We start from the raw sequence: 18110 nt of genomic DNA, 5'->3' as shown, positions 1-18110 counted from the left end.
CAATATTAAGTTCCAACATTCCTCTTAGTGTTTAAAGCAGATCTCAACCTTAAAAGAGAACCGGGCAGCTGCTGAGAACAGCTATTCGGTGGGGTACCAGGTATCGGACCCCCACCAATTTAATTTTGATAACCTAACCTGAGGATAGGTCAACAATATCTAGAACTCAGAAAACCATTTCAATACATTGGTGGGGATGGGGAAGAATCAGCTATGAACCTGAAAATTGTTGGGGGACCACCAACTACTGTATAAACCTGACTGATTCTCTAATTGAAGGAGCAACACCATCATCTTTCTTTGGAGTAACTCACAGATTTCTAGAAGTAGAAATCAATGGCAAAAATAATTCATAAAGATATAAAACTGAAAAGTATTTTTCAGAAATTGTTTTATGGCAAAGTTCTACTTACCCCACTTCATAAATGTGGGTGCTGGTTTGTAAAGCTTCTGCAATTTGTCTTCCACCCACACCAGTAAACTTATTGTACCCCAACCTGCACAAACAGCAAGTTATAAAAAAGATTATAAAGAAGATGATTCCAGAAATTCCAGATAATTCAATTAGATTTTAGACAATATTTATTCCATATGCACTAATAAAATGTCACTGAAACATTTCAGTACAGAATATCTTCTAAGTTAGGCATATACTCCTCTGTTTTACACACAGTAAAGATATTTTCATAAAATTATATTTTTCTAAATTGTTCCCTATAATGTATGAAGGGCCACATTTTAAAGACGGCAAATGGTGCAATGCCCTCCAGCATCCGTCATTTTAAAGTGAATGTGAACTTGAGCAAAACGTTGGGTCACTTACAGTACTTGAATTAAAACAGTAAAGTCGAATATCCAAGAAAGAAAAATACAACATAATACATTCCTCTAGCAGTCGGCGCAAAAGTTTAACAATCCTGAATGGTAGAGCAGACTATTGTTAGTTTACAACTATATATACTGTATCAGTGGTTCAAAACACTGGACTGAAACTATGATAAGAAAATGGTGTGGTACCCAGCACTAGAATCAATTCTCAAAACAATTCCAAGTACCAAAAATATCTTCATGTTTTTATTAAATCCAGGTGAAGATAATCCACACAGGAACTGCGCAGCAAATTTTGACAAACCGGTTAAACTCCAATGCAGTTGCACTTCATATGAACAATAAGTCATCAATAAAATGACCAAACCATTTAATTGACATGGAAAAAGGACTGTTGGGATTCAACAGGAAATTTTCCTCCCACACGCACATATACTGGTGAAATTTGAAAAATTTGAATATCGTGCAAAGTTCATTTATTTCAGTAATCCAATTTAAAAGGTGAAACTAACATATGAGATAGACTCATTACATGCATAGCGAGATATTTCAAGCCTTTATTTTTTTATAATTTGGATAATTATGGATTACAGCTTATGAAACCCCAAAGTCACAATTTTTAGGTACCCTTTGCTCAGGGGGTATGGATTAATTAGTTGTGTGTGACACTTTGAGCCTAGAATATTGAACCTTTTCCCAATATTCTACTTTTAAGTTGCATTAATGCAATTCCTTTTAATTTGCATTACTGAAATAAATGGACTTTTGCACGATATTCAAATTTTTCGAGTTTCACCTGTAAATATATGCGAATGAAGGGGACTAACGAGCCCCCATTGACACTCCTCTACTTGGAAAAAATAATCTCCATTTAAAAAAAAAACATTCTTAAACGGGTTCACAATCTTTTTAAAGTGATTTCCTATACTACTATATAGGATAGGCCATCAATAGCTGAATGTTGGGGTCTGACACCCCGCCAATCAACTATTCTTTGTAGCTCTGTCGTCAAAAGTTGGCGGCAAACTACACATCACATTGTAATGGACGGCGCTTGCAACTACAGCTCTGCTCCCATTGAAGTGAATGAGACTCTACGATAAGTGACCCTATCATTAAGCATATCCAAATTAGATTTGACATATAAGCCTGCATTCAGAACGATGATAGATCCCCTTATCTGCCACTCTCATATGGAGGTCATGATTACTTTTCAGTTACTCTGAGGCAACCTATTCTTCTCTAGCGAAATTATGGGAACATTTCAACTGTGAAAATAAACAAATTCAGTTTGACTAGCTCCCTCTCAACAAGTTCCTGAATCCGTCTGAATCTATTTAGAGCATCTGATTGAGATGTAAAAGGGTAAAATTCAAGATTACTCACCGAGAAGTTCCTGCCCACATTATCATCATATAAAGAAGATTTACAACATAGGGCCCAAAAATATAAAATGTTGGATTTTTCTGATATAGGATCTAGATTGACTGAGTTCACTTGTGCTGCTTCCGATCTCTGGGTGTATCTGTCAGGAGTTAGCCCAGCCAGAATTCTGTGCATGGCTGTGCTGGAAATACATTGCTAGGACTGAAAAAGGTTTCTTTTCTGGAACAACACGTCAGCGCAAGTGCCGAAATCAGAGAGTCACATGGCCAATGCTGCAACAGGAGGTCAACAGCACTTTATATGGGTAAATTCAAAAGTCTATTCTTTCCACAAGCAATCCAACATAGTAGTTTGGAAAAATGTCTCAGAAAACCCCTGTAACGTATAACTTGGAGTATAGCTTGGAGTATCCTCTAAATGTAGGGTTCCAACACTGTGCGCACACTGTTACTTGTAGGGCTGCTGACATGACCTGCTCCGTTATGGCAGACACAACTGATGCATTAGCTTCGCTGCTATGTCTCCTCTGAACATATTCACATGATAAATATAATGCAGCTTCTTTTATACACCTGGCTCTGAATGGAGCCTGGACACAAGAATATGTGACACTTTCATACAGTACTTGCTTCTTTGGCTCCTAGCACTGTATCCTCAGCACAACTAGCACAATTTATAAAATGTTGTACAGTCAAGTTGCATGATTTTCCAATGTAAATAAGATATCTGTTTAGACACAATTATTATGAATAGTCATTTAAAGGGGTTCTGCAGTTCTTTTAAACTGATGATCTATCCTCTGGATAGATCATCAGCATCTGATCGGCGTGACGTCACTGGGCCTGCGGTAAACAGCGAGTAGGCCGCGGCGCTAGTGCCAGCACCGCTGCCTTCTCAAACAGCTGATCGGCAGGTGTATCCCGGGTGTTGGACCCCTGCCGATCAGATTCTGATAACACTGGCGTACATACAGGGGTCGCAGTTGTGACCGGCCAGGCACTCCAGGGGGCCCGGGCGCCTGTGGACCCCTGGCTCCGCCATGCAGTAGTGCTGTGTACTGTAGTACCTGGGCCTGCCGCCCAGTGCTCATCATTTCCTCGCGGCCCGCCGCCCCCCCCCTTTAATATACTTACCCTCCCCTCCCAGGCCGGCGCTTCACTGTCCTGAGTGCGTACAGCGTCAGGACGTAGTGCGCGCACTGTGACCTGATGCTGCACGCTGTCAGGTGACAGTGCAGCGCCGGCTGGGAAGACAGAGAGAGGAGCGGAGTGCGACTTCTGCCGGAGGCCCGAAGAGGAAGAGTAGCCCCACGGCGCAGAAAAGGTAAGTATTGGGGCCTGGGGGAATGGGGATCACTCTGAGCTGCCGCCGTTGATTGATCTGAGCCAATGGGGCTGAGTGGGGGTCTTTGGGCTGATCTGAGGTCTGATGGGGGCTGACTGTGGGACCTGGGGGTCTTTGGGCTAATCTGAGTTCTAATGGGGGCTGAGTGGGGGTCTTTGGGCTGATCTGAGGTCTGATGGGGGCTTAGTGGGGGTCTGATGGGGGTCTTTGGGCTGATCTGAGGTCTGATGGGGGCTGAGTGGGGGTCTTTGGGCTGATCTGAGGTCTGATGGGGGCTGAGTGGGGGTCTGATGATGATGGGGGTCTTTGGGCTGATCTGAGGTCTGATGGGGGCTGAGTGGGGGTCTGATGGTGATGGGGGTCTTTGGGCTGATCTGAGGTCTGATGGGGGCTGAGTTGGCTGATATGAGGTCTCTCTGCAGTGGCAGAGAGACTCACTGAGGCCAGCAGCAGCCATTTTAGTCAGATTACAGCCACTCTGCTCTAATCTGACTGAAATGGCTGCTGCTTGCCTCAGTCTCTCTGCCACTGCTGCTCTTAGGGTGGCCAGACGTCCAGTTTTTAGACTCCTGGTCCAGCGTAAGGCCAGGACAGAAAGCCAGAAGTTCCCCTTTTTTGTTGTTATGGATGATGGGATGGCGTGTCCGGCTCAGGCATGGTCACTTTAAGTACCAATGGCAGGGGGCAGGGCCTGGCAGCATGTCCGGATCACACTGCGCGCTTACGTGACAGCACAAAGTTATCAGCGCTGCAGGTCCAGCAGGAAGTTGGGAACAGAGGAGCGTGGGAGCCACTGCTAGTCTGCCACTGCCCACTTGCCCAGTAGTTTGACTCTATACTACAGTCACTCACCCCACCTCGCCTCATTCTCTCTCTCTCTGCCAGACATTTCTGCCAGCCTGAGCCAGGCCCAGGAGCAGCACTCATTTAGCCAGCCAGAGCCCACACTCAGCCCAGCCAGCCTCCAACATTCAGCCTTGCCAGTTGCCACTGACTTTCAGCAGGTTGATTCAGCTGCTTTCAGCCAGCCCAGCAGGTAATAGTTACTATCTGGCCTTGGTATGTTCTGTATATTATTATATGTGAGCTGGCCTGGTATAAGTTATACATCTTCTGGTATATTAAGATGTACAACTTATACCAGCTGTAAATATATAATCATATAAGGAGATACCTAGGTTATACCAGCATGCTCCTTATCCCTATATACAAGAAGATGTATAACTTATACCAGCTGTACATATATATATTTATTTACAGGAGATATCCAGGTTATACCAGCATGGTCCATATCACTATATAGAAAAAAGTGGCCAAAGGAGGAAAGAGGCGCTCATACTGTGAGTAGGTTCAGAACAAGCTTCCAAATACAGGAAGAGTGGTACTGCTCACCTGTTGTTGTTGCACCTAATGTTCGGTGCAACTATACTGGAGGCGAGTAGGAGTGGTTTAAGTGTTGCTGGTTGGTGCTGCCGGTTATGTCCGTGTTCACCTTTGGCGGGGGCCAGGCCGCCGTCTGGGTCAGTGTATGAAGTATGTATCCACTGGACTCTGGGGTCGAGTGGAGGGTGGACCATAGGCGCAAAACACAACCAGAGTTTGTTTTTAAACCAATAGTTTTTTTTTAAAATTATTTTTGTTATCGTGATAGTCATGATAACAAAAATAATAAAAAAAACTATTGGTTTGAAACAAACTCTGGTTGTGTTTTGCGCCTATGGTCCACCCTCCACTCGACCCCAGAGTCCAGTGGATACATACTTCATATCACTATATACAAGATGTATAACTTATACCAGCTGTACATATATAATTTATACAGGAGATACCCAGGTTATATCATCAGCGAGGTCCATATCACTACATACAAGAAGATGTATAACTTATACCAGCTGTACATATATATATTTATTTACAGGAGATACCCAGGTTATACCAGCATGGTCCATATCACTATATACAAGATGTATAACTTATACCAGCTGTACATATATAATTATATACAGGAGATACCCAGGTTATATCATCAGCGTGGTCCACTATATCACTATATACAAGAAGATGTTATACCGTATATAATCATCCTCTTGTATATAGTGATATACAGAGGATGAAATCCAGCCTCCCATAAAAACGATGACTTTATTATTGTAGCAGTAAAAAACATACATGGACACCACAGTCTATGCGTTTCGGACAGTAATATCTTAGTCCTTATTCATGACAGAGCAAAAAGGTGAAAGAGACCCACTTCCTTTTAAGACAAATACAACCCCTGTGCTGATTAACCATTCCCAACACATGATTGCGAGGGGAGGAGAAAAAAACAGCAAAGGAGACACCCAGTGTGTGCATACACTTGTTAAATCACATTTAAAAAACAAGAATTTTTTTCTATTTATATTGTAAAACCAAATCATGTTTTTTATTTAAACCATTAGGTGCGCAGCTCCCAAAACTAAACATCCAAAACGCTTCTATACTCAGAAGCTTGGATTTGTGATCACCTCCCCTGATAGGGCAGGATACTTTTTGTTTTTTTCTCCCCCCCCTTGCAATCATGTGATGGGAATGGTTAATCAGCACAAGGGTTGTATTTGTCTTAAAAGGAAGTGGGTTTTCTTTCACCTTTTGCTCTGTCATGAATAAGGACTAAGATGTTACTGTCCGAAACACGTAGACTGTGGTGTCCATGTATGTTTTTTACCGCAACAAGAATAAAGTCATCGTTTTTATGGGAAGCTGGATTTCATCCTCTTTTTTTACTTTGTTAAGCCGAGTCCGGGCTTCAATCCGTGCCTCCCATTACGAATACAGGTGAACGCTGCAGTTGCTTTACTTCTTTACTAATACAGTATATAATATATATATATATATATATACACACACATACACACACGCGCGCGCGCGTGCGGCACGGGGGGGTGGAGGCAGGTTGGGGGGGGGGGGGCGGCGATGGGGCGGGGGCCCCATGGATCAGTTTCGCACCGGGGCCCCATGAATTGTGTGTACACCACTGGCTGATAATCTATCCAGAGCATAGATCATCAGAACTGAAGAACCCCTTCATCGGATCGAAGTGACAATTTCTACTGAGTACCTAGATTATCACTCCAGATTCTGGCATAGTGACTCAGCTTCATCACTGGGTGGACACACAGAACACAGTAACATGGTAGATCCTCCTTATCACCAACATCTGCCGCTGGGGAAAAGTCAGAACAATCTGACACTTGAGATGGTCAGACAGACCTGCTGAAATCAGCATGCGTGTCTCTTGTTTATCTAGTGTATAGGTAGGTACCTTTGGCAACGTAGATTTCAGAAACCTGAAGCAATATACATCTCCTGCAGGTGGATTGGTAGGTTAAAATCCATTGAGATGGAAACAAAGACATGAGACACTTACTAGTGATATCTCCCCCCCCCATAAAAAAAATGGTCTTCTCTATGGCCAGCTTAAAGGCGCTTTCTTGTTTGCATCAACATTCTTTATCAAAGTAGCTGTAATGATAGTGGGCACAGAAGTTATACTGAATGCCCACCATGGTGCCATTGAGCATTAGTTTAAGGGTTAATTTATTTATGTCTTTACTATTTTCCCGCCTTTTGTATTTTAATATACAATTCCCTTTACATTTTCTGAGGTAATTCTAAGTGAGGATTCTGATTGGTACCTGGTTGCTCACCTGTTGCTGAGGTACCTGTTTTCTGCCTCTTCCTGATTGGTTGTGGTTATTCTTGGGCGGGAAAATTGAATATTTAAAGAGGATCGCAGCAGGTCCGCAGCCTGTCCGCCGCGGAGCTTGGATGAAGAGGACGTCGTAGCCTGGAGGCAGAGGTCGTCGTCTGAAGCCCTGGTATATTGCCGGCGTAGCTGCAAAAGAGCTATTTGCTTCGTCGGCATCTCCAGGCGGAAGCGAGCGGCGGAGGGGCAGTAGCCGAATATAGCTGTAAAGAAGCGGAGAAGTGGCGGCGGACTGAAGAATATTAAAGAAAGCGGAGTCAAGTAGCAGTGTGGCGTTTGAAGGAGCGAAGCAGCGCCGAGGCAAGAGGTTCAAGTAGCCGAAGATTCTGAAGTAGAGTCCGCTTACAGTCCAGCTAGAAAGAAAGCCAGAACTTACCGTTCCTGATGGAAGAGCTCCTGCAGAGACTGATTCATCGCGCCGAGTCAAGAGGAGGGGAGGCGTGGCTTCAGCGATGTTTGGAGGACGGCTGCTCGGCTGAGGAAGAAGATGCGCGTTCACGTGACGTCGCGCGGCGTGATGACGTCAAGGAAGAAGCGACGGCGTCTGTGATGTCATCAAGAAGCGCGTCCCAGTGCGCTGAATCGCGTTCTTCAAAACGGATCAAGCGGCCGAAGAGGGCTTATTCGCCACCAGAAGCAAGTTCCAGGAAAGGTAGCAGTGTGCGCTCCTCCTCCAGATGTGCGGTATCGCAACCTGGGGTTTTGAGTAGAGCGCAACTGCCGGCCTCCAGCGCCCCCAGCATGGACCAAGGACCGGAGACTGGTGAGGAGATATGTGGGCAGAGCTTTGCTTTGCCCACCAACATAGGAAATAATGATAGTAAATTGTTAATTAGCTTAGCTAAATTGTTTTCGGAATGGGCTGCAGCTAGTGCGCCTGTTACAGTAGATCAGCCTGCGTCAGTGTGGAAGGATATTTCAGCTGATGCAGGTGCTGATATTGTGATCAGTAATAAGTCAGCTAATAGTTTAGTTTTAGATAATGGAGCTGGCATAAGTGAGACCTGTTTAAAGGAAGCGTTGACATGTGACGGCTCTCCTTTGGGGTTTCATTTATCTCAGTCGGTTAAGGAGAAAATTTGGAGGAGGGAGTACATTGATATTTTATCGTTGCTCCCTTCTGCAAAGGATTCATTTAAAATTGAGAAGAAATCATTTGAGAAGGAGGAAGATAGGAAGAGGGTTGCGCCAAGATCTTTTAATAATTGGCTACAGGCCTTTTTCATCTATTCTTCAGTATTTTGCGCAAAGCATCCTAATAGTAGTGTTGGTCTGTTTCAGCATATGGACTCCATTTTAGAGGCTTACCGCAATTTTGGGGGCTTCGCATGGTTTACATATGATGAAACTTTTCGTCAGAAATTAGCGGTACATAGTAACATGAGTTGGGGATCTAAGGACGTGGGTCTTTGGCTTAGTTTAATGTTGCCGCAAAAAAGTGGTTTTCAGGTTAGGTCTAATTCAATGGTGTCTGGTGCTGTTGCGAAAAAAGGTGTTTGTTTCGCATATAATGAGTCAGCGTGCAGATGGCTGAACAATTGTAGATACAGGCACGAGTGTTCATTTTGCTCGGGCGCACACCCTGTTTTTCGGTGTTTTAAGAAATCTAACCAAACCGCTGTACAAAATCAATCAAACAGAGATTTTTCAAAAAGCGCAGACACCAGTGAAATGGGAAAAAATGCTTCCATGGCTAGATTTGTTTCCAGACCGTCTGAAGGCGGAGCTAATTCATAGAGGTTTTGTTAATGGTTTTTATGTACCTAAATTTACTGGGAAAGGTTGTTTAATAAATGATAATTTGCCATCAGTTAGGAAGCATTTAGATATTGTTGAGGATAAGATTGTGAAAGAGTTGAGAGAAGGTAGGATAGCTGGCCCTTTTAATTCCCCCCCTTTTTCTGATTTTAGGGTTTCTCCTTTGGGAATTGTACCAAAGAAAAATCCTAATGAGTTTAGATTGATCCACCATTTATCATATCCAGCTAAAGAGTCTTTGAATGATTCTTTGGACAAGGATATAGCGTCGGTAGCTTATACTTCTTTTGATGATGCTGTTTCTCTTATACGTACAGTTGGGGAAGGGTGTTTTATGGCAAAGGCAGACATTAAGGCCGCTTTTCGTCTTTTGCCAGTAGATCCAATAGGTTTTAATTCATTAGGTTTTCATTTTAACGGTCAATTTTTCTTTGATAAATGTTTACCAATGGGGTTTTCTTGGTCTTGTTTTTACTTTGAGTCATTTTCTTCCTTTTTGAACTGGGTTGTTATTAAAGAGTTGGGTTCTATGAACGTTATACATTATTTAGATGATTTTTTTATTTGTTGGTAATTTTAGTGATTGTTCTCGTTTATGTGAAGGATTTTCACAAATTTGTCAGTATTTTGGTATTCCATTAGCACAAGAGAAATCAGTAGGGCCTGGTCAGGTGATCGAGTTTTTAGGTATTATAATTGATTCCGTTAATATGGAAGTCAGGTTGCCTATGGAGAAAATTGAGAAAGCGAGATTGTTAATTAAGAAAATCGTTTCAGTAAAGAAAGCTCAGCTGAAAGAAGTGCAGAGCTTATTAGGTGTACTGGCTTTCGCGTCAAGAGTCATTCCAGTAGGTTGTGTCTTTTCCCGGAGGTTATATATGGCGACGAAAGGGTTAAAATCTCCATATGCTCATGTTAGGATAACCAGAGTTCTTAAAGACGATTTAGCAGTGTGGGATGAATTTCTAGTTCATTTTAATGGTCGTTGTGCTTGGCAGGAAGAATTCCGGGAGGCAGGCTCATTAGGTTTATTTACGGATGCCTCAGGTTCATGGGGGTACGGTGCATTTTTGAATGGCCAGTGGTCTGCTGAACCATGGCCGGATTGGTGGGTTGAGTTAGGTTTGAATAAAAATTTAGTGTTGTTAGAATTGTTCCCTGTAGTGGTTTCATTGGTAATTTGGGGTAATGTGTTTAGGAATAAGAGAGTTTTAATTTTTACTGATAATAAGGGTGTGCTATTTGCAATTAATTGCTTGTCTTCTCATTCAGAAGTAGTTGTTAGATTGTTACGTTATTTGGTTTATTGTTGTTTAGAGCTTAATGTTTGGTTGAAAGCTAAATATATTCCTAGTAAAGATAATAAAATAGCTGATTCACTTTCCCGCGCACAGTGGGAAAGATTCTTTTATCTAGTACCACAGGCAGAGAAAACTGGAATTCCGTGCCCAAAGCGAGTTTGGAATCTTATCCGGACGTAATCAACAGTTTTATTAAGAAGTCTGTAGCTCCGCGTACATGGGAAGTATACTCATTAGGGTGGAAGAGATGGTGTCAGTTTTGTATAGTTTTTAATCTTTCATGTTTTAATTGTGATTTGGATGTATTTTTTCAGTTTCTTTGTTCTTTGTTAGATAAAGGTTTCAGTTATTCAGTTTTACATTCATCAGTTGCAGGTGTGTCGTTCTTTTATAAAGTAGCTGGTTATCAGTCGTTTTCAAATCAATTCATAGTGAGACAATTTTTGAAAGGTGTTAGAAGGTCATTTATAAAAGCTGATGTTAGACGACCAATCACTTTTGAGTTACTCGGGTCTTTAGTGTCAGTATTAGAAGGGTGTACATATTCAATTTTTGAAGCGATTTTATTTAAAACTGCTTTTGTGGTGATATTTTTTGGGGCACTGCGAATAGGAGAGTTAGTAGCAGCCAATAGAAGGTCTGTGTCGCCACTAGAGGTTAGCGATGTTAAATTATTTGTTAATTCAGTTGAATTTTTTATTAAAAAATCAAAAATGGATCAGCTGGCGAGAGGCACATGGATTAAGTTAGCTATGTTGAACGAATCACGGCTGTGCCCAGTTAAAACAGTGGGTGATTTTCTCAGAGTTAGACCTCAGAACAAAGGGTCATTTTTAATTCATGAGGATGGGTCAGTTTTAACAATTTATCAATTTAATGCGGTATTAAAGAAATGTTTGGAATTACTGAATCTAGGTAAAGAGAAGTATTCGTCTCATTCTTTCCGAATTGGCGCAGCAACAGTTGCTGCCGGCCTGGGATTAAATGAAGCGATAATTAAGAGAATTGGTCGATGGGAATCTAACAGATTTAAGTTGTATGTTAGGCCTAATCTGGTTCTTTAATGATTTTGATCTTTTTCAGGTCCAAAGGAGATGGTTATTTGGATTCTGGGCCATTCTTTTGTGTTCTGGGCAGAAAGAAGGGCTGCGGAGCGTAATTATTTGAAGAATAATTGTTTTGGTTCTTGTTTTATTTCCATTTTTTGGTTGGGTTTCAGGGGTTTAAAATGGTACCAAATCATTCCGATATTGAGGGGTGAGTTGGTTTCATTACCACATCCAGATGTTTTAATAATTCATGCTGGTGGTAATGATTTAGGCAAAATTAAGACCTTGGATTTATTAGATCATATGAAATCAGATATGTTAAGTATTAAATCTATGTTGCCTGATGTAACAGTGATATTTTCTGAAATTATACCAAGACTGATTTGGAGAGGGGAGCAGTTTGGTTTTATGGAAAAAATAAGGAAGAGGATTAATAGAAACTTGGAAAAATTTCTTCCTAAACTGAATGGATGGTCTTTAAGACATACTGAACTAGAAGGTTTTGTTACAGGCCTTTATCGGAATGATTTGGTTCATTTGTCTGATATAGGAAATGATATTTTTAATTCAGGTTTGCAGGACATGATAGAGAAGGCCGTGGTTTTTAGGGGGGGACATGTGGGATAATTCCCTCATGTCTGGTGGGTTAGTCACCCAGCTTTGCTGGGGGGATAATTTGTGGACTTATGAATTTTTAAAATGAGTATTTATTTATTTATTGGTTATTTATTTATTTAATTAATTATTATGGTTATGGTATTATATTGATGTAACCCTTAATAAAAGACCACGGCCAATTTCTACCACAATTTTGGTTTGTGTTTATTTTATTAGTATAAGATTTATTTATTAATTATTATATATATATATATATATGAGTATTGCTCATATGGCACCATGATAGTGGGCACAGAAGTTATACTGAATGCCCACCATGGTGCCATTGAGCATTAGTTTAAGGGTTAATTTATTTATGTCTTTACTATTTTCCCGCCTTTTGTATTTTAATATACAATTCCCTTTACATTTTCTGAGGTAATTCTAAGTGAGGATTCTGATTGGTACCTGGTTGCTCACCTGTTGCTGAGGTACCTGTTTTCTGCCTCTTCCTGATTGGTTGTGGTTATTCTTGGGCGGGAAAATTGAATATTTAAAGAGGATCGCAGCAGGTCCGCAGCCTGTCCGCCGCGGAGCTTGGATGAAGAGGACGTCGTCCCGCCCGCCCTCCCTGTTATTAAGAAGAAGAAGTCGTGGTCTGATATTGAAGGGGGGTTAGTCACCCAGCTTTGCTGGGGGGATAATTTGTGGACTTATGAATTTTTAAAATGAGTATTTATTTATTTATTGGTTATTTATTTATTTAATTAATTATTATGGTTATGGTATTATATTGATGTAACCCTTAATAAAAGACCACGGCCAATTTCTACCACAATTTTGGTTTGTGTTTATTTTATTAGTATAAGATTTATTTATTAATTATTATATATATATATATATGAGTATTGCTCATATGGCACCATGTTCTATGTTCTGTTCTGGGCTGTGAGCACATGACCATGTCCATGAAGCATTTCTTATTGTTATGTCCATGGACATGTCAAAGCAGCAACAGGGACAGTGATAGGGCAGTGTCAATGTAGCTAGCTGTCGGAAAGACCTATAAACAAGCTGGGTGTTTTCAGGGGTGGAGCTGTGGAAAAGAAAGAGAAGTGCATCATGGGTTTGGTTGGATAAAGTAACAGGAAGTGCTACATACAGGATGATGGTGGGGGATCAACAGGCCAGCAGGAGTACAAGTCACTCTTTATACTAATGGCATGATCAATTAGAAAGCATAGGAGCCTAATGTAACATGGCTTACATTAGTATAAAATAAGAAGTCACCAGCTCCTCTTACATGCAGCTCCATAGTAAATGTAAATAGCAGCAATCCTCTTACTGGTGTACTAAAAGTGCCTTCATAGGAGACATTCAAGACACTGGACAGGAAATAGTTTACATGGAAAGATTAAAAAATGAAATCTAGAAAAACCAATACCTATTTTTTTTTTCAAGGGGTTCTCCAGGACTAGAAAAAACATGGCTGCTTTATTCCAAAATCAGCACCACACCTGTTCACGAGTTGTGTGTAGTACTGTAGCTCAGCTTCATTGAAGTGAATCGGGCTGAGCTGAAATAACCCACACACACTGTGGACAGATGTGGTGTGGTGAAAGCAACCCTCTCCTTTAGCCCTGGAGAACCTCATTTACATATAATAAAATTACATATAATAATCACTTCTACTGTAGCGTGCTAACATTTGAAACAAAAGCTGATGTATGTATCTCTTTAAGAGATTCTGGCTAATGGCCAAAAAATACAAACAAATGCATACTCACATCACGTGGTGCAACAAAGGGCACTCTCGAATGATTCTTGCCACATGTTCGGCTCCAAGGTCTGTAATGAAATTTTTGTACAAGCTACAAAAACACAACAAAAAGTTTATTTCTTATTTTTGTGATTTTATGTATATAAGTCACTAGCTGAGGGACTCGGCTTCACTCGGGTATATTTAATCTATTTAATTTAATGTTTGTGTGTGTTGTTAAAAGTTATCAACACTATCCACTATAACAGTGACATCTAAAGCACCCCGCCCCCTTAACAGTGACCTCCACAGCCCCCCACCCCTTAACACTTTCCCCCCACAGTGCCCGTCCCTTAAAACTGTGACCTCCACAGCAGCCTGCCTCTAGGGTAGCCAGAGGTCCAGTTGTAGTCTGGACAGTCCGGCTTTCAGACTCCCTGTCCTCCGTCTGGCACAGTGCCTGGACGAACACAAGGTTGTCCTTTTGAACAGCTCACTCTCAGACAGCAGCACTGTGCTGTCTGAATGTGAGCTGTAGGAAGAAAGTCCCTCCCACCCCTGCAGCTGAAAGAAGTTGATTTTAACTTTATTTTTTTAATCCCTGTCGGCTAAGAAGTGGGAGGGTGTGTGGCCTAACCAGATCGGGGCGTGGCTTAGCAGGACCTAGAAGCTGATTTTTAACTTCGTTTTTTCAATCTCTGTCGGCTGAGGAGTGGGAGGGGGCGTGCCCTAACCGAATCGGGGGCGTGGACCTAGAAGTTTTAACTTCATTTTTTTCAATCCCTGTCGGCTGAGGAGTGGCTAAGCCATGCCCTGATCTGTTAGGCCACTCCCTAAGTGGTCTAACCAGATCGGGGCGTGGCTTAGCGGGACCTAGAAGTTGATTTTTAACTTCATTTTTTCAATCTCTTTCGGCTGAGGAGTTGGAGGGGGCGTGGCCTAACCAGATCGGGGGCATGTCCTTTTGAACACTCACTATAAGACAGCAGCACTGTTCTGTCTGAGTGTGAGCTGCAGGGAGAAAGTCACCCTCCCTTCCACCCCTGCAGCTGACAGAAGTTGATTTTTACCTTAATTTTTTCAATCCCTGTTGGCTGAGGAGTGGGAGGGGGTGTGGCCTAATCGGACCAGGGACAGGGTTTTAAGTTTGTTTTTTGAGGGTGGATACATTGTGGCAGGGGGTGTGTCTGGGCTCCTTCCTGCAAGAGTGACGCCCCTCTGGGCACCTTACTGGCTCATTTGCATATCAAATGAACTGGATTTTCAAAGGATAAAAACATCTATTACTGGAACCAAGGCACATCTGGAAATAAGGTACTAAGTGCTATTAGGCCATGGACTTACTTCAATAGCGATTATCCTGGTGACAGATTTCCTTTAAAGCTCTCTTACAGCAGTGAAGAAAAATGGCTGGGTTGTTATGGAAACCTGGAGTAAAACTGTGTTTGTGGAGGCTAACGGCCTGCGAGCTTTTATTGGCTGATAAGGGTCATGTGACCAAGCTTCTATTGGCTAATGCATTTTTTTGGAATATCTCAGGAATGGTACGTCCTAGAGAGCTGGTCTAAAACCTTCCCGGACACCTGATGTACCTGTGCGCCAAATTTCGTGATTGTAAATGCGATGGTGCGGATTCCTTTAGCGGACATACATACACACACACTCAGCTTTATATATTAGATTCAGTCGTAACATTAAAACTATCTGTCTAATATTGTCTATGACCCCCTCATGTTACTAAAACAGTTCTTAGCCACTGAGGCAAGGAATTCACAAGACCTCTTATGGTGTCCTGTGGAGTGCGGATCTAAACACAGAACAGGGCAGATCTCTTCATTATACCTTATATCTGTGTAAGCCCCATTCCTGGTTTTGGCTTACAATAATCTCTGATGGAAATCACTGACCAAAACACTGATGTGTGTATAAGGCCTAAGACATTGGTTACAGATCCTTTTAAAGGGGTTCTCCGGGTTCAGCTTAGCTATAACCTGTTCTTTGTGCTGCATCGCCTAACAGTGAGCTTGGTGACGTCACCGGCACAAATCGGTGGTCTATAGTGCTGCCCAAGGATGTTTTAGAGGCGGTAACTATAGTTGACACAGGGTCTTTCGCTAATTTTACTCTTTATAATTTAGCCATAGCCTTGAACTTCCTCTATGTACTCTCGGTGGGCTTATACGCGTTACTGTATTTTAATCCACCCCCTCCCCCCCCCTAGCTAGAGCACAATGGGGAGAGTTTTGTGTACTATAACAGTACACCAATTGATACCTTCAGGCGAAAAGACACAACCTCAGTAGTTAGGTAAAGGCTCTTTTATTGATGAGTGACAACGCGTTTTGGAGTCAATATACTCCTTTTTCAAGTCTAAAACATCACAGACTTGAAAAAGGAATATATTGACTTCGAAACGCGTTGTCACTCATCAATGAAAGATCCTTTACCTATCTACTGAGGTCGTGTCTTTGCGCCAGAAGGTATCAATTGGTGTACTGTTATAGTACACAAAACTCTCCCCATTGTGTTCCATATCATTCCTCTGGAGAATTGGCTACTCCACCTACGAGGACTGAGAGATACCGGCTGCACCGACCCCCTGTCCTCACGAGTGTTGTGCCTACGTATGCACACCATGAGGTGAGCACAACCATTGATGTCTAACTTCTATACACTTTTTATTGACCTTACTACCCTATGAGCGCCTTCCTATATTCGCCATAATTGCCCCTAGCTAGAGGGATGGTTGAATATTGTACATCTAACATTTCTATGACTATAGGGGCAATACTGTACATACAGAACACATAGTAATAGAAAAAGGAAAGAAGGTGGCACTCACCACTGTTGCAGTTACGTTTCTTTATTCTTTTCTCTTCCATGTACAAACGAGTATAAAATATAGGGCTGGGGCGGACTATTTCTCACATAGAACGCTGAATGGCAACCGCCGTTTCGTGCTACCGCGCTTCCTTGGGCCACTGACCTCATCGAGCAAGTCTGCGCCTCATTTTTAGCGTCATTACATGTGGTTGTCATAGTAACCTCTGACGCTTTTTCATTCATTAAAAACAAGTCTACACATTAACACACTATAATTAAATACTACGTATTCATTTCATATAAAGACACTCAGGTCATTCCTCTCATTGAGACCAAGGGGACCCATGGCTGCCGCCCGAATGATCCACCTAGCCTCCTTTTGTAACAGTAAGCGGTGCCTATCTCCACCCTGTGGCGTGCTCGGCACCAGCTCAATACCAGCAAAGGTTAGACTATTTGGGTTGCCTCCATAGGTCTCGCGTACATGATTGATAAGTCTCGGGCATCTCTTTCCTATTATTACCGAATTGACATGTTCTCTGAATCTTTCATATAAGGGTCTTATTGTTTTACCTATATCAAAGGCACCGCAGCAGCATAACACTAGATACACTACGTAATTACTTCTGCACGTAATGCATTGGGTTACCTTATGGTATATACCTCCAAACATCAAGGATTTCTTCTGACAATTGTATCTACAAAATGAACAATTGCCACATTTGCAATTGCCTATTGGTTTCCTTCCTGTTAGCCAGTTAGTTATTTTATTTTCACTGTAGCGGCTCCTCACTAACCTATCTTGTAATGTGTGACATCTCCTAAAAGTTACCAGTGGCTTATTTTCCACGAATTACTAAAGTCTCTCCTCATTTCCCCCGCTGCGGGGCTAAACTTAAAAGCAAACGCAAACCTCCCCTTGTTCTTTTCACTATTTTTTAGAAGTTTTTCTTGTGTGTACAAATCCACTGTATTCATAGCTGCCTCTATGTTCTTTTCTGGAAAGCCTCTCGTAAGCAACCTCTCTTATAAATCAAGGGCCTGTTTGATATACCCCTCTTTTGTGTTGTTGATTCTTTTTAACCTAATGAAAGACCTGATGCAATATGAAGATGACATCACCTTTGTTACTAAATGGAAAAATATTTATGCGAGTTTCTCCATGTAGATTTTACAGCTAGTCCTAAAAAGGAACGAACTAGAATACACTGTGGTGAATGAAGACTTAAAAAAAGCAAAGGAAGAATTACAAACCAGGTTAACAGAGAATCAATTATTGACCTTTGAAAATAAATTAAATAAAAAAATTGGTGATAACACAAACAGAAACCAAAGAAAGAAAAAAGGATGAGTTCCTCAGAGACAAGTGTGATTATGACACCGGCAAGGTGTTTGAGTGGAATAAGAAAAAACAACGAAGGAGACGCACACAGCGTAGGGCGAAGAGTGGACTACGGACTCCGACTCAAGTGCCTTAGATGATTTAAATGGTCCAATTGAGCAGACACAGAAAAGAG

At 41.8% G+C, this 18110-nt stretch overlaps 1 protein-coding gene across 1 annotated transcript in view; it reads right to left on the bottom strand.

The window, feature by feature from the left end:
* Nucleotides 1–18110, bottom strand: part of LOC121002549 (nucleotide-binding oligomerization domain-containing protein 1-like) — a 104157-nt gene that overhangs the window by 11557 nt on the left and 74490 nt on the right. The window contains exons 5-6 of the mRNA XM_040433992.1: nt 13799–13882; nt 414–497 (exon numbers count right to left, since the gene is read on the bottom strand). Coding sequence (XP_040289926.1) covers nt 414–497; nt 13799–13882 — 168 coding nt within the window. The remainder of the gene's footprint in view (nt 1–413; nt 498–13798; nt 13883–18110) is intronic.

Source organism: Bufo bufo, chromosome 5, assembly GCF_905171765.1.
Source record: "Bufo bufo chromosome 5, aBufBuf1.1, whole genome shotgun sequence".
Lineage (NCBI taxonomy): Eukaryota > Metazoa > Chordata > Amphibia > Anura > Bufonidae > Bufo > Bufo bufo.
The sequence above is the reverse complement of the archived record's forward strand: the minus strand, read 5'-3'. Positions and strand labels throughout refer to the sequence as shown.